This window comes from Anarrhichthys ocellatus, unplaced genomic scaffold (genome assembly GCF_004355925.1).
Source record: "Anarrhichthys ocellatus isolate YVR2014 unplaced genomic scaffold, GSC_Weel_1.0 scaffold1, whole genome shotgun sequence".
In the NCBI taxonomy this organism is placed as follows: domain Eukaryota; kingdom Metazoa; phylum Chordata; class Actinopteri; order Perciformes; family Anarhichadidae; genus Anarrhichthys; species Anarrhichthys ocellatus.
The window spans coordinates 18,835,542-18,859,045 of NW_022280031.1; the positions used below are offsets into that span (position 1 = coordinate 18,835,542).

The 23,504-nt window shown below is 41.4% G+C and overlaps 1 protein-coding gene across 1 annotated transcript in view; it reads right to left on the reverse strand.

Annotated features, from left to right (window-relative positions):
• Positions 1–20,286: 20,286 nt before the first annotated feature.
• LOC116381815 (metabotropic glutamate receptor 7-like) overlaps positions 20,287–23,504 on the reverse strand; it is a 7,714-nt gene continuing 4,496 nt past the window's right edge. Inside the window, exon 2 of the mRNA XM_031844278.1 lies at positions 20,287–23,059. Within this exon, the coding sequence (XP_031700138.1) occupies positions 23,010–23,059 (50 nt within the window). The 3' untranslated portion in view covers positions 20,287–23,009. The remainder of the gene's footprint in view (positions 23,060–23,504) is intronic.

Genomic DNA, 23,504 nt, shown 5'->3' on the forward strand with positions numbered 1-23,504 from the left:
ACATAAGGTTAGAGCGCCTTCATGAGAAAGTAAACATCAGAGCTCTAGATATTTTATTTATTATTCTCAGCTGGGGGGAGGTGGGTAGAAACAGCTCTTTCTCTCCTTCCTTTGTTATATAGAAAATTATAATTAAAAACATTCAATTTACATCCACAAAGAGCAAGCAAGCTCTTCGCTCCTTGTCAGTGCTATGGACGGTGCTACACAATACATAGTCTCTCCATTATTCTGAAACTACGGCTAAACGACAGCAACGAGTATCTTGGCCGATATTTTAGTTTTCACTATTTTTTTATAGATACATAAAGCTTAAAAGGTGCAAAATACAAGATGTTGATTGCCTCTCAACAGCTCTCAACATGGCGACGGCGAAAGTGACAAACTATATATTTTAGCTCGACTGCTGTCAAAGCCGCTAAATTCCAGCATATCTGTGATTGAGGCGTTGCCTCCACACGGCTCTCAACATGGCGACGGCCTAGCAGCTAACGGTGCTAACAGCGCGAATAGTGCAAACAACGGCAACGGTGCAGATTTGACTGTAAATTCTCCCGATTAATGCTCAGAAATACAAGAAAACAGAGTGGACAATGGGGGTAAATATACATATAGATGAGATGTGCACTACCTTCTCATGCCTGAAACACAGATTGGAAAGACTCTGACCACCTTCAGTAGTTGACAGAGCATTTTATTTCTCCATCACTGACAGACTCTGTAAATAAGTCTGAACCCAGGCTGGTTTATAATGTTATTCTCTTGTCCTGTAAATCTCCTTTTAATGCAGCCAAGAAAAATCCCTGCCGACCGCAAAGCTATGAGCAAAAGTGTTATCAAACTTCTGAGCCGCTAAGGCCATCTGTTACCCAAAATAAGTGCAGCGGCAGTCGCTCCTCTCCTCACTGAATCACACAGAAACAGGAAACCTCCTGGGTTTAGTTCCTCTAAAACACAACTCATCCGTCTGCTGCGCTGTTTCACTCTTTTACATTGAAGCCCATCTGCAGACGACACAAGCTGAAAGGAGACTGAAAAAGAAAGGATGGAAGGAAGGATGAGAGGAAGGATGGATGGAGGGATGAGAGGAAGGATGGATGGAGGGATGAATGGATGGAGAAAGTGATGAAGAATGGAACATGTTTTTTATTTGTTGATTAATACGTTTTTCATGTCGTCATATTTCTTCTTTCCTGACGGATATTTTTCAAGTTGTTTTCGTCAAGAAAAATAAGACGAGCAGCGACCATCTTTCATCGCAGGTTTTGTGGACAAAAACTGTGGATGATAAATATTCTTCGGAAAGAAGAAATATGATGACATGGATAACGTTTACCTTCCTCCCAAACAAAAGGGGTGAGGGGGTGAGGGGGGGGGTGTAATTTATAAATGAACAAGAGAACAAACAGACGACAGGAAGCAGCAGAGAAGAAGAAAGAGGAAACATGTCCTGTTGATAAGTGTCTGATTGATGATGGAGGGCCCTCGAGGCCACGATGCTGCGGTTACACCCGAAGGCTTAGAGGACATCTTATGTGTTGGTCACGCTCAGCGGGCCGAGGACGGACACACACACACACACACACACACACACACACACACATAAGAAAAGCTCAGTGTAAATCCACACAAGAGGCTTTCACTGATAGTTTAAAACCACCTCTGGAGGAGGTTTGAGACTCGTTCTATCCAGATGTTGATGAGGTGTAAAAGCATCCTTCTCTCTAAGACACACAAAGCAAACCGACACGTTCAGTGATTGGAGTCATGAAAGTAGGCGGGGTTTAAACGTCTCTCTGCTCATATCATATGACTTTATTGGAAACAGTCGATATACTCCAGCAGAGACCGGTCCACCGTGGACAGACCCAGATCCTCCAGCAGAGACCGGTCCACCGTGGACAGACCCAGATCCTCCAGCAGAGATCGGCCCACCGTGGACAGACCCAGATCCTCCAGCAGAGACCGGCCCACCGTGGACAGACCCAGATCCTCCAGCAGAGACCGGCCCACCGTGGACAGACCCAGATCCGGCTTCTACAGCCTTGGACCTGCAGTCGGTTCTCAGAAACACTACCACTTTAATCCAGATGGACCGCCAGAATCAACACAACATCTGTATACGTGTAGACGGGGCTTAAGTGAATGATGAGTTTTGGTTTCACAGAAGACACTAACAGCGGTCTCCTGGGTTAGTTTGACCCGTCGTTCAAACCGTCCTCCTCCCTACCCAGATGTTGTCGCTCTTTATACTTTGTCAGCTGACCTCTGGAGCATCTAATGAGCGTCTGACACGGACGTGGACGGGTTAGTTAGTTGGAAGTCAGATGCATCTCATACAAACGCTGAAGAGTTAGAGGACCCCGAGGGCCGTGACAAAAACGTCGGTAGTTGAGACCAGGTTTTTGAAAATGAGACGCTTCCAGGACCGACCACAAGAGACACGTTTGTGACTGAGCATGAATGAAAGTCTTCGGTCTCATCTGGATTTGATCTGGATACTTGAAATGACAAGTGGAAACGGAGCTCAAGAGACTCTCAGTCACACCTGATGTGATGGGAAGAGAGCTGTGAGCAGCAGCAGACTGTCTGCCTCCATGCTGAGTGAATGAAAAGAGACTTTAGAGAATCAATGTCCCGATGCATTACATCACTTGACTGCACAGCCGGCAGCACGCAGACAGATGCTGCAGGACTGAGGAGATTGCTGCACAGATGAAACCGTGTTTCTTTGCTCCTGAGAAAATACATCGCAAGCTCTTCAGTACAGAAGACAATATAATGGCACATGTGAAATGTACTTTGTTTTAAAGTGTGCTATGACGGGCACGACTGTGTGATACCTGGAAGCAGCTGAAGATATTTTTATTGATAATAATCGCTAAAGAAGTGGAAGACTTTACAGGTTCAAGTTTCACCTGCATTTGGAGTGTTTGGGTGTGAAAGTTCTGCGGCGTAATTAAACCTAGGAGGACTAAATATTCATTGATTTTTCTCTCCGAAGATGTCAGAACCGATTCCAAACTTTTGAGTCTCCAGACTCAGAGGAGACTGCCGACATTGATCGACCCAAACATCTCTGCTTTCACTGTCGGTGTTAAAAGGTTCGGTGGTCACTAGAGGTGACGCATAAATCAGATTTTAGATTCGTCTAAATACATAAATTTGACGGTAATTTAACTTGTCGGTCTCATGCCTGCTCAGCTTTACATGAAAGTCACGATTACCATCTTACAGCTTGGACCTGAAGCATTTCTGAAGTCTGAATTAAATGCTGTCAGTTCAACATAAAGACGAATATAAGATCCAGTCAGCAATCTTAAAGCTGCATTCTCTCTAATGTCCACCAGGGGGCGACTCCTCTGGTTGTATAGAAGTCTATGAGAAAATGACTCTACTTCTCTCTTGATTTATTACCTCAGTAAACATTGTAAACATGAGTTTATGGTCTCAATCTCTAGTTTCAAGTCTTCTTCAATACAGCATGATGTTCATTTTGTACATTATGGTCTATTTAGAGTCAAACAGACCATAAAGCAGGGGATGCTTTAGGGCGGGGCTACACGGTGATTGACAGGTCTCTACCAAAGACGTATACGGCGTCTCTACGTCACTCGTTACAAAATACATTCATGTCAAATAAATGAACACTTCTGTTGTATGTTAGACTTTACAAAACAGCCGCAGAATTCACTCTGTGAGAACATTAAATGATGAAGTGATGAAAAATGTTTCTTTGGATTGACTGAGAGAAGCAGGACGAGCATCACTCACGATGGTCAATTAGGTTTTAAACTCAACGCTCCGTTTCTCTCATCACGTGATGAATATCGTCCCAAACATCGTGTCCATAAATATCATGTCAGAATAAAGCCACGAGGAACATCACCGTAACATTCTCGTCTGATTGAACGACAAAAAAAAAAAAAAAATGGAATCACTGAAAACCAGCAATGCTACAGATTTAATGTCTGGTAAGAAGCCGTCGGATCGTGGATACAAACAAACAAACAGACAGAAGTGCTGCTTGGTAGACGCCAATTACTGGAAAAGTTATTCACAGACGTTTGCTAACGAGTCCCCGAGGTGACAAGCGAGGAGGGACGGAGGTGATCCGTTTGTTTCCCGTGAGTCTTCACTGAAAGAGATTAACGTCACAATTAGTTTGAGTCTGAAAAAATAAATACAAAGAGATGTCGCTCATCGAGAAAAACATAAACTCATCATTTTATGGAGCAGTTGAGGACAAACACCAACACGTGTGTCCTCCATATATTAATATTATACATATTAATACATACACTTGACATTTCATGTTGAAATAATGCCCCTTAACAATAATAATAATGTTTTTATATCGCATATTTCAAAACTTCTCTTCATTATTTTCCAAAAATTATAAACATAAAAACACAGAGGAAACCAAATAAAAAGTGAAAGAATAATTAATATAGAAAATGACAAACGGGAGCAGAGAGTAAATTAAGTGTAAAATGTATTTTATATTATTTGATGCTGAACCACACACCAGACTGTTGTAGCATAGTTGAGCTGCTTGTTACTAAAATGAGACTAACTAGTCCACCTTAAAAAGGGCAGTCCGCCTTAAGAGAGGCTGGGCAAAGGTTGTTGTAAAAGGAAAGTTAAGGTATTTTTTAACCTGCTGTGTTTCCAATAAATGTGGCGGCTGTGACTCTCCACCTCGGCGATGTATTGATATAGTATCGATATCGTGATAAAGGATTCAGTGGTGATGAACAGTGATGATAAACTTCCTGTTAAAGCTCCAGCAGACCTTCTGGTTCACTGTGACCACCAACAGTAACGTTCACTGTAACGTTCACTGTAACGTTCACTGTAATCTCAGCATTTTGATCTCGTGTCGGATCAGATTTCATTCTACTCGTTTCATCTCTTTGATCTCAACACATCAGATTTGAGTCTTTTTGTCAGTTTAATCAGCGACTCTGCAGCTACTGCATGTCAGTATTTATTAACAACCGATCTCCACGTAAACACGAGTTTGTGAGGTGCGACTAAGACCGACTCCTCTGTAAGAGCATAGAAGGAGCTCAGTATCGGCTGAACAATAACACGGATAAATGCAAGCGATTGCGTTGATAAACTAAGAACTTTGCATTCTCGTCCTCTCTCAAATGATTTAAATGCATTTGGCTATTTCTTTTTGGGAGAAACCACTGAAACATTCAGTTAAACTGGCCGTATTATTTAGACTGTGACCAGGTGGACAAGTGACCTGAACACAACACAGAAAACAGGCTGCAGCACGAGGAGGGAGTCCTCAGTGGGAGTGGCTCATGAATTCTAAATAGCACATTTAAGGAGATAATACATTTAAAAAACTGGGTATTTTAAACCAAATGATGTCTTTATGGTTAAAGTTGTTTTTTTGTGTGGTCAGCTGATCATTCAGCAACCCTTAAGTGTGTGTGTGTGTGTGTGTGTGTGTGTGTGTGTGTGTGTGTGTGTTGGAGCTGGTACCTGTCCAGGTGACTGGTCCTCCAGCTGTTCACAGGTCCTGATACTGTAGATTTTAGGCTTCCAGAGGAATCAAGCTGGGAGGCTCTGCAGGTCGATAAACAGGAGCAAGTGCAACAAAAAAGAAAGAAGAAAAAGTGGCATTTATTAACAAATATCTGCCTGGAATAGAAGCAGAAATTGAGCCTGGGAAATTAAATTAAATTAAATTAAACTGAGGCAAAAAAGACACCAGTGAATGACTGTATATCTTCCCAGCCTCCGCTGACTGGAACCTCCCATCTGCACAGGTCAGGAAAGGATGAGCTAAACAGAGCTAACATCCCAAAATATAAACAAACCATTAATACAAAGACTTCTGAAATACTGCTGGTATCTCAAGTAATCCATGGGCAACCCTTGCATACTAATACAAATATAAGATCTTTATATAAATATGTAAAGATTGATTTCTCAGAATGCAGATGTGATGGCAGGAAGTGGTATAATATGACAGTGGCACAAACAGAAAAGTCAATATATGACATCAGAAGATGATTATATTATATTGGAACATATTATATTACATTAGATTATAAATCACAAATATCACACATTAACCTGCAGAATATAAACCTTGTATTTTTAATTTCTTCTTTAATCCTCTAAATAACAATAAACATTTCTGCTGACAAACAGAAGCACTAAGTGACTCATTCTGATGTACTTTGATATTTACTAGGTATTTACCATTTTATACTACTTTATACTTCTACTCCATCTCAATGGGATATATTGTGCTTTTTACTTCTCTACATGTATAGAAGCTGCTTAGCTTCAGAAGCAGATTAATAGAAAATGTAATTAACTAATAAATGATGAATGATTATTATGGACTACATTACCCAGCAGTATATAACGTAATTAAAATGAGCTCCACCTTTACCAGCTGACACATTGATGCATCAAATATCATTATCCAATAATACTGATATATATATATATATATATATATATATATATAGATAGATAGATAGATAGATAGATAGATAGATAGATAGATAGATAGATATATGCATACAAATAATTGTGCATTAATGCCTTTTATTTTCAGTTGTGACAATATGAATATTTACTAAACGTTACCACTGAATTTAAACAATAAACCTCGTAAGTTTCCTTTCAGCCACTTAACGTTCAAACAATGAGACACAATAAAATACGAAAAGTGTAAACTCAACATGGGAAATAACACACACACCAAAACAGGGAAGCTAACGCTACCTTACCGCAGGTGTAGCGGGGCTAACCAACGAAGAAGAAGTGGACGGCTGTCTCCGGTTCTCCGGTGTTCCGGTGTAACGTCCACTCGAAGTTTGTTCCCCCGTTGAGTCTCGTTTCCCTTCTGAAAACTTCTCACTTTACTGTTTTCTAAAGTGTTCATGAACTCACCGCGGTGACGCGGAGCGACGCTTCCTGCTCTCAGCCGGAAGTAGAAACTTCCCGTTCAATTAAGTGCCGGTTGGGAATTGAAAAAAAAAAAAAAGACACACACAAACAAAGAAGAATCTGACTTTTTCATACAAACTCTAAATACTTAAGTAACTAAAATTAATTAATTCATCATTGTCAGTTGTCCCAAAAAGAAAAGCAGCAAAAAATGTCATTTGAGAAACTAGAGTTTTTATAAACAGGCACTCCACTCTAGGACCTAAAAAGGCAAATAAAAGTATTAACTATCATATTTTATTTGTTGTTTAAAGGAGCTGTATTTAATATACTGAGCATTAACATGGCAGCAAACATATATTACTTTAGCAGAGTAATGTCTATTTGAGCATATTATTTCCCTCTCCCTCTGGATGTGTTGTTATCAGGGCTTCTCTTTGATTTGTTGAAACAGGTTGTCTTTTATTTTATTGTTCATTGTTTGTTGTTGTAATACTCTTTCCGGCCACAAGAGGCTGAAGTGCACCAGTACCTCATGTTTTAAACAGCATTAATGTTTTCTTCCATGAGGTACATATCTTTTAGTGAGTTTTATAAATCAAAACTCTCACTCACTCACACACACACACACACACACATACACACACACACACACACACACACACACACACACACACACACACACACACACACACACACACACACACACACCAGACCTGTATCAATGTTTCTTCCTAATGTTGTTTTTTCTGTTATAGATGTTGCAAATCTTTCACCGGGATGTAAATCCATCATAAGAGAGAGCATGAACCTCGTCAACAAGCACCGGACAAACACCAGCAGTCACATGTGCACGTGTTTGAACAGCAAACATCACATTAAATAAATACTAATGATGTCTAATAAACATAAAGCAGCGTTTCCTCTCAAATCTGAGCTCCCGTTGCAGAGAATGTAAAAATGAATTCTTCCATCCCTTGTCGAGTCAGCTCTTTTTCCTCTGTGTCATGTTTTCGCGGCCCGTCAGCGGCGCCCACAGAGGTTCTGGACTGACGGTCCCGGGTGGCTTCGTGGGTTCCCCCCCCAGCGGACTGAGATTCATCAGGAAAGTCGGAGGAACATCTGAGTTCTTGCTGAAGTCGCTTCTGTCACGGAGAAAAACACCGACTGGAACCGAGTCGCTGCTCCCGGAGGGATAGGAGCATGTCAGTCATTCCTGCCATTTAGCTTAAAGTCAAACACACACACACACACACACACACGCACGCACACACACACACTAAGAACGTCATAAAGTTACCGCCTGTAAAAAAATGTGTGACTGAGAGTTAAAACGATTTTAACTGATATCACCATGAAACTTCCCGTTGATTACTAACGATGAGGAAAATGATTTTTGTATTACAATTTAGGAATTTAAATATGCAAATGAGGCAGTAGCTGACTAAATGTGTGCTAATTAACTAACTATTCTTTTTTAATCCCTGTTACTAATTTTATTAATTTAATCCTTCTTTCCATCTTTTTTTGTTTATGATGGTATTTGGTTTCCCTGAATCTTAAATAGATATTTTTGACGTTTTCTGAGATTTTAATTTATTGCAAAAGACTGAAAATAGTCTGCGTTCAGTCTGCTGTGTTTATTATTTGGTCTCATGTGCATCTACAACAGCTGCCACATATGACGATAAGAATCCATGCTTCTCATTTCCCTTCTCTTGCTCGAGTCTTGAAACGTTTTCAGATATCAGAGCGGAAGGTTGGCAGGAAAAGAAAAAAAAGAAACGAGTGAAGACGATGTTTGTGAAGTGAGTTCAGAAGTTATTTAGCGGCAGAGAGAGGACGACGTGAAGGGGAACTCAGGACAGCTCATCGGTATGCGCTCTCTCACAGCTTCTGGTTCAGCGTGGGACTCCGAGGAACACTCGATCATCCCGCTGGAGGAAAGGCGACAGACAGTATGTTGTGTGCCAGCAAAGCATCAACTGTGTACACACACACACACACACACGCACACACACACCAACTGTGCAGAGCCTCTGATCCTCGGTTCATTGATCCGCCTGTGCTAATGTTATTTCTTCAGCATGCATAAAAACATGAGAGGGTGTTTCTGGACTAAAATGTCCCCTTAAGTTATATGTCCACAGAGGAGGTGCGTCACTGGAAGCTGCCGTGTTTCATGTGTAAAGAGTGAAAAAGAGAGACAAAGGTTCGCTTTTACTCTCGAGCTCCCCACTGAAGATGAGGGTTCTTCAACATGAGTAACTTTCAGGCATTAATGCCATTTCATAAAAGTGATAAATGGTTTGTGTAGCCCTGCACACTATACATAAATAGGGTAAAAGCGTCATCCCCATGGGGTTGTTTCGCCTCACATTAATTATTCAACTTATTTCACTGACAAGAAATAGTCCGGCACACAAAAATTACAGTTTCTGCACAAACAAAACAAGATACCGTACAACATGTTACCAGGAAGCTTTAAAGGAGCCGGTTGGTGTGTTTTGTTCCTTCAGAACAGAGCCAGGCTACCTGTTTACCCTTCTGTCTTTATGCTAAGCTAAGCTAACCGGCTGCTGGCTTTAGCTCATATTAAACTGTACCAACACATTCTCATAAATAGTTTTGTAAGATATCTTATGAACAGTTACTCCTTGTAAACTTCTGTTTTTACAGGAAACAACTAAGTTATGTTCAGTTGCAGCAAAAACTGCTTTGTTAGGTTTCGGGTAAGATCGTAGTTTTGGTTTAAAATAAGTACGGAGGTGGCGTTACTAATGTACAGAAGTTAGTTTGACCCTCCCGATGGTAAAGCTACAAACTCCTCGTGCTGCAGTCTTTAAAGTCATCCGACGGCATTTAATCCAGACTTCGTTGGGTTAAAAATGAATCAGAAATGTTACGATTTGTACGACTCTATTGTTATCATACTTTGTGATGAGACATAGTTTGGACCACACGGTATCACATTCCTATCTTCTTTAAACATCTTCCATCGTGACTTCTTGTAACGTCCCCACGGTACCGGCTCCATCGGGCTCCACCGGGCTCTAAAGGTCTCTCATCCAGGGTGTTTATTGTCAAGCAGAAGCAACACGAAAGCAAGGGCAGAATATTCATAAGAATTATGAGCATTTATTTATGCACTTAGATTAATTAAATCACTCACCAGAAGTCAGTCAGCATTTGTTTTTTTTCTGCGACAGATAAGACGTCTCTCTGCCATACGAGGACTTTTCCTCTGAGCACTAATTCCCTCCTGACTCTGTCGTTGTCACGTCCAACGCCTGGATTCAGAGTATTTACCAATCCGTTAGTAATACTCTCTGTAATGCCCCCTGAGCTGGTACCACGGAGAACATCAGAGACTCTAAGCCAGTTTAACCAGCCGACAGCGAGAGACCTGAAAGAACCTCACTCATGTAAACACGCTCACACACTTCACTTCTACACGAACATTATGCTCAACAGTTCGGTTTCCTTCCAAAGATAGTAAACAAGGAAATAATATGAAATATAATCAGCAATGGTGCATATTTTTAGTAGTATTTAGTGACGAGTCGAGGCACAAACCGGCGCTTTTGGCTCCATCAAAACAACAGAAGGTCTTTAGGTCCTCGTGGTGAAAAGCTGCAGAAAACACTCGGCTGGCTCGTATGTTTACAAAAACAAAACATAAATGTCATGAACATGAACCACAAAGCTTTGTGAATGCTCCTCTGCATTGCATCCCAACGTTAACCTCTTTGTTTCTCTTTTTAAAAGATAATATCTGGTTGTTGTCGTCACATGTTTATTACAAAGTGCGCTTCACGATTGTATTTTTGACTGATGTTCATCTGGACTCATCTGTCTGGAGTGAATAGTCAGAGAACAAAGTTCAGAGAGACTTAAACGCACAATAACGATGTTTCTGCCTCCAGGTGGTACTCAGTCAAACAATAACAAACACACTGATTAAAACCAGGAAAAACACACAGAATGAAGTAGCTTCACGTTAATAATCAGCGTTTCTCCGACGCTGTCGGCGTCCTGGAGGAGCTGCTTCACATCCAGAAGTCCAACGACTAAGATCTTTCCTCCGGTTAAAATGAAGAGTTAAAAACCATCAAGATCTAAAAGAAACATGTAAATGTGTAAAAATGTGGCTTAAAACTGGATATAAAGTTAATTTATGACAAACGAGCAGAACGCTGACGCTGCACAAAGAGGATATGACGCCATTGACAGGCGAGCAAATGAAACGCACCCTAACTCTGATTAAAAAGACACATTTCTCTGGTTTTAAAACCTGTTGGAACCACTTGTGATAATGTAAGTACACAACTCAAATGACACCTTTAAGTAAGAAAATCAACCTGAGAACCGTACACTGACTTCTCAGCAAAAAAAACAACTCACATTTCAGTTTAAAAGTTGAATGAATTTGTCATATTTGTGCCGTGATTTGGTTCCAGAGCCGCGGGACCTCGCTGAGGAATCAAAGGAATCTTTACAATTCACCTGAACGTCCTCGTCTGCATGAAATCACTTCAGCACATTCAGTGTATTTACCTCCACTGTGTGTGTGACCATAACTCACGCGCAGAGTAACTGCATAATACAGTGATCACGTGCTCACACACGACCCTCCGTCAGAATCTCACGTGTTACAGAAGCAGCCGGGGCTTGTGTTGTCATGGTAACCGCAGCTCCGTTTGATGGTGGACGTGGATTGGAAATGAAGAAGAAGAGAGAAAACCTGAAAAAGAGAGCGACACACTCACTGACCTGTGAATGTTTACATGAGCGTCTGCACCGAACGGGTGAAAACACTGTCTTCTAGTGCTGCCGTTAAATGGCTTCATCGAGCCGACGGGTCCTCTGAGGCTTTACTTCACTTTACATGACGAGACATGCTCATGTGATATTTGTCAGCTGCTGTGCGAGGAGAAGCGGTTTCACTGCTTTAAGTTTAATGACATGAAGGAAGACGTTTTCTTTACTGTATGTGACGCAAACGCACTTTAAACTCCAGTGTAAACACACCTGCGTCATTTATTAGACCCTCAGAGTGATTATTACCGGAGTGTAGAAGGGAAACAGATGGATCAAACAAACAGGACTTTCACCCAGGAAACCAGTGTTCATGTCCCATCTGAAACCAAAAGTCAGTGTCATGAGTCACTCTTATCGTTGGTCAGTGAGTCACATGAGTCTCAAGTCACGGGAGTTGTTAGGCAGTCACTACTCAAGTGAGTCATTAGCATTGTTGAGTCACGTGCGTCGCTTGTCACGGGAGTTGTTAGGCAGTTGCCAGTCACGTGAGTCTTTAGTATCGTTAGTGCCTTAGTCTTTAGGCAGTCACTACTCAAATGAGTCGTTAGCATCGTGAGTCCTGTGAGTCACATGAGTCGCTAGTCGTGCGAGTTGTTAGGCAGTGGCTGTTCATGTGAGTCGTTAGTATCATTTGTCCCCTGACTCACATGAGTCCGTAGTTACGCGATTCGTTAGGTAGTCGCAAGTCATGCGAGTCACTAGTAGTGAGTCAAGTGAGTTGTTAGAATCGTTAGTCCCGTGAGTTGCTCGTCATGTGATTCATTAGGCAGTAGCTAGTCATGTGATTCACAAGTGTCGTTAGTCCCGTGAGTGGCTCGTAATGAGTTTATGGTCTCAATCTCTAGTTTCAAGTCTTCTTCAATACAGCACCATGTTCATTTAGTAAAGTATGGTCCATTTAGAGTTGTCCATGTTTTCGTCTTTCAAATTAAACCCTTTCACAGTGTTGTAAACATTTTGTAACATTTTGCTAAAAATGTCTCATACAGCATTCGGTTGTACTTAGCTCCGCCCTCTCATGTCTCTACTGGTTGCACAAAGCCGAGATGGCGACGGCCAAAATGCTGAACTTGAGGCTTCAAAAACTTTATTCCACAAACCAATGGGTGACATCACGGTAACTTTGTCCTCTTCTTATATACAGTGTATTCATGAGACCCATTTGTTAGCGTCACATTCAGCTGTAAAGCTAATGGCCACTTCTCTTCACTTCCCTCCATCAGCTGTGATCAGAGCGGCCTCTCCAGTGAAAAGTGAAAAGTAGTGACAGTCAATTGGTCTTCTGGAAGAATCCCACCCTCTCCTTCCTGCGTGCGGTCCCCATCCATCACCGGCAGCCGCTGGGTGCCCCGGCGACATTGTGTTTATGCAACTTAAAGAGCTTTTCTCTGCCCCGCCACAGTGATATATGGCCCAGGAGCCCAAAACAGATGATGTGTGCACTGGGAGGATAGGAGAATGGATGAGGGGGCTGCGGCCGCCGGCGAGCTGGATGCACCTCGCTGGGAGAATCTGTCGATATTCATGTTAATAACAACAACAACCAAAAAATGGTGTGTCGGGGATGAAATGGGGTCGGCTGATGCTGTAAGATTTAAAGGCTTTCACAGGGAATGTGCAGCGTTGGTTCGCTTGATATTGCACAGTGAGAAAATCCGTCAATATCGAAGTTGAGAACAAAAAGTGTGTGGAGTGAAATGGGGCCGCCTGGTGCTTTGACGCGATGTGGGGTTTTTGTTTGGGGGTTTTCAAGGTTTTCGGGGATGTTGTGAGCCACTGAAAGCGACGGCGCTGATTGATTGAGGCTGATTAGAGAGTCGCTGCGGTTTCAGGCTCCTGCATTAAAGTCACAAGATTGATTGGGTTCTAAATATTGTTTGTTTGGCTTTAAATAAACTCTGGCGTGCTTTTGAACGTTTTACTGCAGAAAAGAGTCGAAAATGGCAACTAGCATTTAAATTCATTCATTCATTTAATCATTCATTTAACAAGTCATTTATTACAGCATTTAGCAATAACATTATTGTCATGTTGCTATTTTTCAGCGGACATCTTTTCATTTAAAGGGCCAGTTTGTATTGTTGTTTTAAGAGTCTTCCTGTTGCTGCTACTTTCAGGAGACTTCAGGAAAAAAAAACCCGACAGCATAAGTCATTTAAAAAGAGAGAAACACCCTCAAAACACATGTTTGTGTTAAACTAAAGAAGCGATCCAGCAGCATGGGAGCTCTGACTTATGACTTCATGCTGTTATCGAGCCTTAGAATCATGGGAAGGAGGGCTGGGTGGATGGATGGATCAACAACAACATCAGACTGTGACACCGGAGACATCTGTTTGGTTCAACTGTCTCCATTGAACTCTAAAGTGTTGTTTTGTACCTATAACTTACCACAGCTTAACCACGGTGTCAGATAGAAACCTGTCTTATCAATCATTTTCGATAACGGCCCTTTGGAACACTTTTCGGAAGGCAAACGACGTTGAAAGTGGAGTCCCATTAGAGACGGATCCTGGTTGTTTTCAGAGGTCTGTGAGTAAGAATCAAATGTTCATGCTGTGGTCAAAAACATCACAGTAAAGCATAACTTCAATACTGCTTTTAGACTTGAAATACAGCAGATGTATACTAGGAGAAACCTGTGCCGTGGAAGTAGAAATGTAGCTACGTCAGGTTGTGTCGACACCGTGTCGGGTTGCTTTCACCTCTTACCTGTTTGGTTTGGGTCGGTTTGGGTTTAAGAGTGACGGTTGTCAATAGAACGGACAAATACTGCAGAGTCCCGGTCATCTTCTGAGTTCATCTTTGTTTGTGATCTGAAAGCAAAGCTGAACAATCAAACAGGGTTTTATGGTGGTAGATGTTTGATTTGAGCATCAAGTCAGTGGTATCAACTCTGCTGCTCGTCCTGAAGCTTCTGATCTGTGGCCTATTATTCCAAAGCCCCAATGGTTTAAAAAAGTGTCCTATTGGACTGAAAGCCAATAGTCCGAAGGCCCATTATCCCAAAGACAGAAGCCCACTGCTGTGAAAGAAAACCCACTCTGGAGCTGGAGTTCAGCGACTTCATAGTGCTCAATTTAACAAACAACGTACAATTCAAACCGTACATCATCACGTATGACTTTGTGTGGCGGATATTTCCCTTTAACAGCTCTTCAGTGTACACAGTTCAATAAACAAACGTCTTCAGAATAATGGGCTTTTGGACCAATTTCAGTGTTGAGCTTGTGTCCTCTGTAATGAAGTAGTTGGACGGAGCATCCTCGCAGTAACTATCTTCTCGTAATGAGACCATAAATAAACCTTTTCTATCCCGTTTCTGTCGGTTTGTCACTTTTTATGATAAACACGTTTACTGAAACAGTTTGGACTAATAATGCTGAGAAACCGTTATTTATCTTTGACTCTTAACCAGAACCTGACTTTCAATGAGTTACCTGTCTATCTGTATGCTTCCTGTTTACTCCTCTTGGTTTGTTTGTAAAAAAAAAAAAATCTGCTTTGACAAGAAACAGAACTGAAATACAAGGAGGATCTTTTTTTTAAATGTATTTGCACAGTTGGGACCAAATGAATTGAAGTCCAGGTGAGAAAGAGAAGTTCACTTGGTGCAACATTCTCACCACTTTTCCGTCTTGACGGACGCACATATTCTTCAGAACATTGGCTGTAAAAGAAGGAACAGCAGATAATTAGTCCGATTTGTTCCCGGGGGTCTTCCCCGCTCGCTGAGCTCCTGACGGAGACTAATGCTGTTGCATTGAGACAATATGGCGCATGAGCAGCAGGTGGTCTGACATTTACTAAACACCAGTACAGTAAGTCATTGAAGGTGCAAAAGGTCAACAGAATAACAGAGACAACAGAAAAAAATCTCGTGCCAGATGCTCCACTTGCTTAGGAAATTAAGAAAAGATAATATATATCTAGGGACGTTACCGATCAGGTTGTTTTGGTCCTGATCCTGAATATATTTGCAGGAACCCAGAAAAACCTTCAGTAAGTCCAGAGACATATGAAATATGTCAAACAGGAAGTGTGTTGATATTGTTGTATGTATTGTATCCCCTCAGTTTATTTTTTATGAAGCTTTTTATTTAAAAAAAGGTTCAGCGATTATTAAAAGCTTTCTGTGTTGTAATTTATTCTTAAATGCATCTCATATTTAACATGAAATGGGAAAAGAACATGCATTCATTATTACAGTATGTTTTATTTATAATTCATCAAGTTCAATTTGAAATCTGACAATCAATGTTGAGATATTAATTAATTGAGGTTTCAGTTACCTCAATATATAAATGGCACTAAATCATAGTGTAAGTTATACATTACTGTGATGTTTCAGACCTTTGCATGACGAAGTTCTTTCTAACTAGACCTCGTTGAATTTGAATTGAATACCCCTCTGTAGACTTGGCAATGATGTCTAAAGGACACAAGTCTCTGGGAAAGCTTTCAGTTTCTCTCAGTCTTTTACTCGAGCATTTAAAAAAACGGCAAAATGTCAAAAGGAATCCTTAGACTGCAGTGTGAGCGGCTCAGTCCTGCTCTGCTGTCTCTCTTTCTCTTTCACTCGCTCTTCCCAGAGAGAGGGAGAGAGAGAGGGGAAGACACAGTTCTGTGGCAGGAGGGTTAATAACTTGCTTTGCTCTGGACGCCTCAAATTGGTTTCCATTGACACCTGCTATCTCAGCAGATAGCAGAGAGGACCTCATCAAGTGTAAAGGCGCCGATAACGGGGAGCCAAATAACCCACTATAGAGCAATAACTTCCATCCCATATATACGCAGCTCTTATTGTCGCCGTGTCAAATCCCTGACTTTTGTTCCTCCTGCGGTGATGATGTTCCGCAGCTCCGTCACTTTTCAGCCGCCCTCGATGCCTTGTGGAGATAAACCTTTCATTTCCATTCACGCTCTTTAATTGCCTCGCCACGAGGATGAGCTTATCTCAAATTAGACGTTCAAATATTGAAATATTTGTCATTATCGGGTTTCTTTCTTTTTTCTGTCTTAAAAGTGAATATAATCCAGCGCGGTGCAGCAGGAGAAGCTCACAGAGAAAAGTTAGGAGAAAGAAAAGGAAAAAGCTGAAGGTACAGGAAACTCAAAATAATAGATTTTCAGTTCAATACGTGATATTTATGTGTCACTTTTGAACTGTCATGAGTTACTGTTAATTGCTCTTATATTTCCTCTTTCATCTTTTATAACCAGAATAAAAAGACAACATTTGTCAGTTTGAGACGTGGCAGAGACGGCGTGTCAGTTTCCTCTCATTACATGCATAACGTCTTTTCAAAATAAACTTCCAATGTAGGTTTACTTTGTTTTTAGGCTTTAAGTAGACACGTTGGTTAGGAAAAGATTGTGGTTTGGGCTAAAAGGAGAATGTGTCAGTTTTGGATGTGTCAGTTTCATGCATCGCATCTTTTCAAAATAAACTTTGGTCTTCACAGGAAATGTACAGTTTCCGCTCATTATGTGAATACAGTGTCCTTTCAAAATATACTTCCAACAGTTTCTTTTGGTTTACTTGGTTTAGGCAACAAAAGTAGGCAACTTGGTCAAGAAAAGAGATGTGTTTTGGGTTCAAATAAATAGTTTTTGTTGCGTAACATGAGTACATTTCTTGAGTAACTTGTATGTAGCACTAGTTAAAGCTAGTGAAACATTAGGAAACAAAACTACGGTAAAATAAATCAACGTTGACTTGGTTCCACACGGGACACAAACAGCAGTCTCCTGGGTGAGAGTCCATGTTTGTTTGACGTGGATGGATTTACATTGGAGTTAGTTAAAAGCCGGGTGCGTCTCATACAGACGTCGCTCCGGGGTGAGCTGGTCTGATAACAGACTTTGGTGAAGGCGGCTCACATGTATCCTCTGGAAGGAAAACAATTTCCGGGGTTTACCTGTGGATCGAGAGGCGAGGATCGATCAAATAAGGGGATCTGGATTTACCCAAAGATTGAAAAGAAAAACGACCCTAAATCAAGTTTCTCGTAGCTGTAAGTGGATTCAGAGAGAAAGAAAGTGAGAGAGAGAGAGAGAGAGAGAGAAGTGAAAGCAACAGGAAGAACCAGAGCGCAGCAATTTGCCACATAAGCGAAACGTCAAGGTAATGGAGTGAGGAGCCCTCCTCTTCCTCCTCCTGAGTTTCTCACCCTGAGATGCAATCGAATCAGTCTGACAGATCAGAGTGTTCAGACCGAGGCAGGAGGACAGATAGATAGTCAGACGATGCGTTTGTCTGTGAACGCCTCCATCATTCACCGACCACACATGGCACTAAAGAGACAGAGAGAGGCTGGTGTGGCCTGTGGGGCAATAACAGCATCGAGTCCAGCGAGTATTTAAAAACACAGGTCTTATTCTCTTATTCTTATTCTGTCTCTCTTCTTGTGTGCCGTCTGCCAAATATGCTGTGACACGTTTTTCACTCTCGCACTTTTCTGAGTTTGCCAGCCAGCACTTGGCAAAGTAATCAGAGAGTCATTGGTATCGATCAACAACTCTTAACAACCATCCAGAGAATATATCTCTTTGGATTCTGGCAGTGGCTCCTGAGAGGAGGAGGAGGCTTCATGCCGTTTAACAAGACCGGAGAGAAGAACAACATTTCTGCTGCTGTCAGAAATTGTCTTTTTCCACCCCCCAAAGTTCCCCCAAATCTTAGCTTCATTTTAAAAGACTGGAATAAATTCTTTAAAATCATTAAAATAGATAAAATCTTCTGTTGAACCGAGTAAACACAATGCAACAAGGGGTTGTGAGTAACAAGGTCACGAGCCTAAAGGTTGGAAACAAGTGGATTATTGGTGTAAAAGTAAAAATCGCCCATTTTGCCGATGATGTTTCATAACACAGCGACGTTTAATCTTTTACTTTTGAGGTTTAGAGTTGAAGGGTCGAGTGGAGGGAGAGAAGTAACGATACCTTGTGAGGTCAGAGGGACGGCTGCATGCAGGAAGCTAGTTTTGGTCGGTTGGCTGCTGATTTGACGGCAACACGGTGAGCTGCAGCAGAGACACAGATCATAGAGCTGACTAATCAAAGACACACTAATCAACTGCAAAGACACAAAGTGACCACAAATACACACAATCAACTACAAAGAGACACAAAGAGACACAAAATTACTACAAGGACTCACAAAACGACTACAGGGAGGCACAGAATAATGACTAAAGGACAGAAAACAACCACAAAGAGACACACAACTCTAACAGGATGAGCCAGATCGCTAAAAACACTTTTCCACACAGAATGTTAATTGTTGAAGCATCCCTTGTATAAACACAACAACAACAATCTATGGGATTATGCACAAACAACAACAAGGTTGCGTTTATCTTTGAGATAATTGCAGAGGATAAATGTGCATCATTAATTAAGACTTTACAGCGTCATAAAACCAGCTGTTTTAAACACTCTCCCCATCACTGTACAGTTACTCTCACTGTTCCTCCCTCACCCACTCACCCTCGTCTTCCACTCACCCTCTCTATAAAATAATGGTCTTCCTCCGTCTCTGAGTCTGTCTCTGTGTGATGAGAGCCGTGTTGGGGGGGTCGGCTCTGCATGGATTCACATAACTAACCTTCAGTGTCCAATTAGATTAGTCGCTGCAAAAACCAATTAGTGTAACTGGGAGGGAGGATGAGATGCCAGTGGTCGTATTAGGACTCTGATATCCCAGCAGCAGGAAAACATGCTGACAAAGCTCTTCAGTAGCCACTGCAGTGGAAAATGCAGTCTTTTTCTTTGCTCGAATGACAATAGAAAATAGAAGTTTCTCAACTTGGAACCAAAAATACTCCAAAGGGAAAATTTGGGTAGAACGACAAACTTTGGCAGTAATTAGTCCGAAGATCTGCAAATATATATATATATATATAAAAAAAATGTCTTTATCCCGTTTAAAAGACCTTAACAGAAATATTTAAACAGACTACATTTTAACTGACATACAAAAATCCAAGAATATCCTCATTTAGCTTAAACGTGAGTAAACAGCTGTTTGGCAGACGGCTGGTGTGAGGGGGAAGAACAGATGCACTGTTTTAACAGACCTCCTTCTCCTCTTTCACAGTTAATCTGCAACAGCAGCAAACTTATCTCAATGTGGAGGTAAAGATTTGTTAGAATTAGCACAAAGGGGCGGGCGAGTTATCCCTGCCACGCGTTCAGGATTTGTTTTATTGATGATATTCAATGAAAAAAACAAGCTTCTTAGGAATTGAGATCGAGTGGCTCGTTTTCTGAAAATCACCGATGCAGTGCAGCAGTTTCTCTTGTTTTTGTTTTTATTCCGAACAGGTTCTCCGGTGCCCATTTGCTCCACAAAAGCAACCTTGATAAATCTTAATCTGAGCAAAGAATAAGGAAAAAGAAATGGAGAAATGAAGATCGCGCCGCTTTCACTGTTCTGATGCAGGTGTGAAATAAATCACGTCTCTCAAAGGCAATTCAAGTGAGTAAGACACGGGTACCAAACTGTGTTTCCTCGGGGGAATATATGTAAAAAAATAACCAAATATTTTTTTTTTATTTCATGTCGATACATTCTTGGACAACACCACAGAATAGTTGCATGAGTGGCCAAATGTAAAATCTCTCCCACAACATTGGCACATAAGCAGCAAGGGCAACATTAATATAACTAGTACAAACAGTAGAAAACATACATGCTTCCTTTTGATGTGTTTTTTTAACAAGTATTTTGTTTTTTTTAAATATATATTCATCTTGTTCTCCATTTCCCGTAGTTTCCAGGAAAATAAGGAAACCAATCAAAGCCATATTCTGCTGAGTGAGAAAGAAACGGTGGAGAAAACGAACAGAAAGAAAGAAAAGAAAGAGAAAGAGTACAATTCAGAGCAGACACGTGGAATCAACTGTTGTGAGGATTTCCTTATTTTAAACTTTTTTTTCTTTTTCTTTTTTCGGATTCAACATCGAACATATCAGGCATGCATTGACAACCTCGACATCAACACTTTTTTTTTGTTGTATCAGTAGTCCAAGAAATCACCAGAGAGCCGGCGCAAATCCGGTGAAGTCCGGACCGAAGCGGGTTCTTTTTAAAGTCGGCTACAACACAGTTAAGGGTCGTCATCATCATCAGCATCATCATCATCATCACACACCTACAAAAGACTGGAGAGGTCATCGTGTATGTGCTCGTGGAGAAGGAACACACATGTTGGGATGGGAATGCTTTCATCATGGGACCACCAACAAGTCAAACAGTTCAAACAAAAGCAGCCTTCTTTTTGTGTCCGCGTCCTTCTGAGGAGTCTGATTTTTTTATTTTTCTCCAACGTCAGATGACAGGTACTGTTGGAATGTTGGACTCGCATACGATAAAACCTTTGAGCAGAAAAAGCGAATCTCTCAAGTTTTCGCTCTCCTTCTCATCCGTTTTTTTTTTTTTTGGGACAGCCATGAAAAGTTCTTGGCTCGGATTTATTACTGAGAAAAAACGGGGTTCCTTCAGATCTCGTACCTGTTCAAGTAATTAAGAGAACACTTTGGAGTCAATCTGGTCTTATGTCCACATTGCTGATCTCAGATAGTTAAAGCTCCTGAAAACACAGCGTCAAATCTTAGTGTTCCTCTAGAACAGAGGTTTGAACTGTAAGAGAGGCGTCCTCCCCCCTGAGGAGGAGGAGGGAGAGTGAGGTAAAGATGCGTGAGGTGAGACGGGAACGGTGCATGCAGGTGTAACAACAGGAAGTGTGTTTTTGCAGTTGCAGCAGGAGACACACAGATCATGGAGGAGACTTTTTAGATACAGGAAATTTGATTTAGGCGCTGCACACACAGATCTGCGCATCTAAAACAAATAATAAATTAAGGTAAAAAAAACAAAACACAAGAACATAGAAGCAATTGTACAAAAAGCGGTTTCAGATGATGAAAGGCAACATATATAACTAACACCTATTAAGCCACAAATTCCCGATTTTTGAATTTCCCATATACGTTCACAACGCTTCCGCACCCAACTGCTACAATCTGCGTCAACAATCGCGCGCTCCTTCTCGGAGTCGTGACTTCAGGTTTCAGTCAAACCTGACCACGATAGCATGATACACTTATAATACGATTCAGTGTGACTTACACTGTCCGGGGATATCGTTATCTCTGACCTGCGTCACAGATAGATGTCCATAAATCCACTTAGAAATCATAGAACAAAGACGCTTCCTATTGCAGAACTTGCCTGAGAATCTTCACATCTTAAAGTTTTCTTCAACATCACCAGAACCCAATGGTAGTTAATGGGTTCACTGCAGATAATTCAGCATACTTTTTAGAGACTATTTGACTAAATTGACAAATGAAGGCAGTGTCAGACTTTGTAAACCCCAGTACTTCAGCATTAGTACGTGTGACTGAAAACAGGGAGTTTGTGTGTCACTCACAGCAAGAAGCTGATTGAGAAAACCAGTTTTCAGGGCCTTTAAGGACGTTTATTTAGTGGCAACAATCAGATTCCAGGTGGCAGCGTCAGCAAGAGCCCTCAAAGATCTCAAAGTGAAGAATATGGCTTTAATAAAAAACAGAAAACATTGTGCATCCAAGAAGCGAAGAGCAAAATAGATTCATCACCAACGTCATAACCATCGTCGCCTTTGAAAAAGAAAAAGGAAATAAAAGCGACAACCAAAGTAACATATAAGCCATAAAGAGCCACACACGGGGAGGACGGGAAGATTGGAAAACTTGCAGTTTGGAAGTACATTAAAAGACAAGAGGAGGCGGGGCTTCATAGAAAGGTCACGTCAGACTGCCGCGGCTTCGTTTGACATCAAGGGCAGAGAGAGAATCAACACGGAGCCCCTCCCCCCCACGAGGCTGCAAAGATGCCATGTTTGCTCTCAGTACCATCATCACCTCACAAACAGAAGGATTTATATATATATATTTTTTTTAACTTTCCGAACATCCTCACGTCTTTTTTTTTCCCCGGCGCGTCTTCGCTCTCTGTGCGTCCTCGCTTCTCTTTGACCGAGGGGAAGTCTGAAGTCCGGAGGAAAGTCCCACAAGGCTTTGCTTCAGCATCCGTGAGTCTGTTGGTGGGCGATGAAGCACATGAGACCATAGAACTAAACAACAACAACAAAAAAAACATACTTCTCTGCTTCTTCTTTTTTCCTGCCTATCCCTGTTTTTTTTAGCCAGCAGGGCCAGAGACCAGACATCTCCAACTATCGCTCTGTTTTCAGTCTCTTGCTCTGATGCCGTTAGATCACAAGGTCGTTGTAGCTCACGAACTTCTTCTTTGCTGCCGGACCTGAAAAAAAGGAGACAACGGACAAAACAGGAAGGAGCTTTAGTTCCTGCGGCTGTTATTTTTTACCTGGACGTTAATGTTGTGATCGAGGCGAAATGAAAGTTGTACACAGATGTAAATGAAATGATTCCAGAGTTTAAAGGAAGGCTTGAATTATGAACTCTCAAAGCGGGAGGGGAGAGCAGTTTGGTGCGTTTGAGATCAGAAAAGAGAATCAGCTTCTCTTCATTTACAATTCTGTGTTCTATAGCGAGGGGGTGATCTGTCAGTGTTGAGAGGTCATAACTCATGAAGCAAAAGAGCATCTGCAGCCGAAGATAAAAACAAACAAAGAAAGAAAATCCAAAATGTCAAAAAAGCTTCTGCAGAACAAGAGCATACAACTAAACTTTGGGAACCAAACCAGAGAATAAACCAGAGAATAAACCAGAGAGTAAACCAGAGA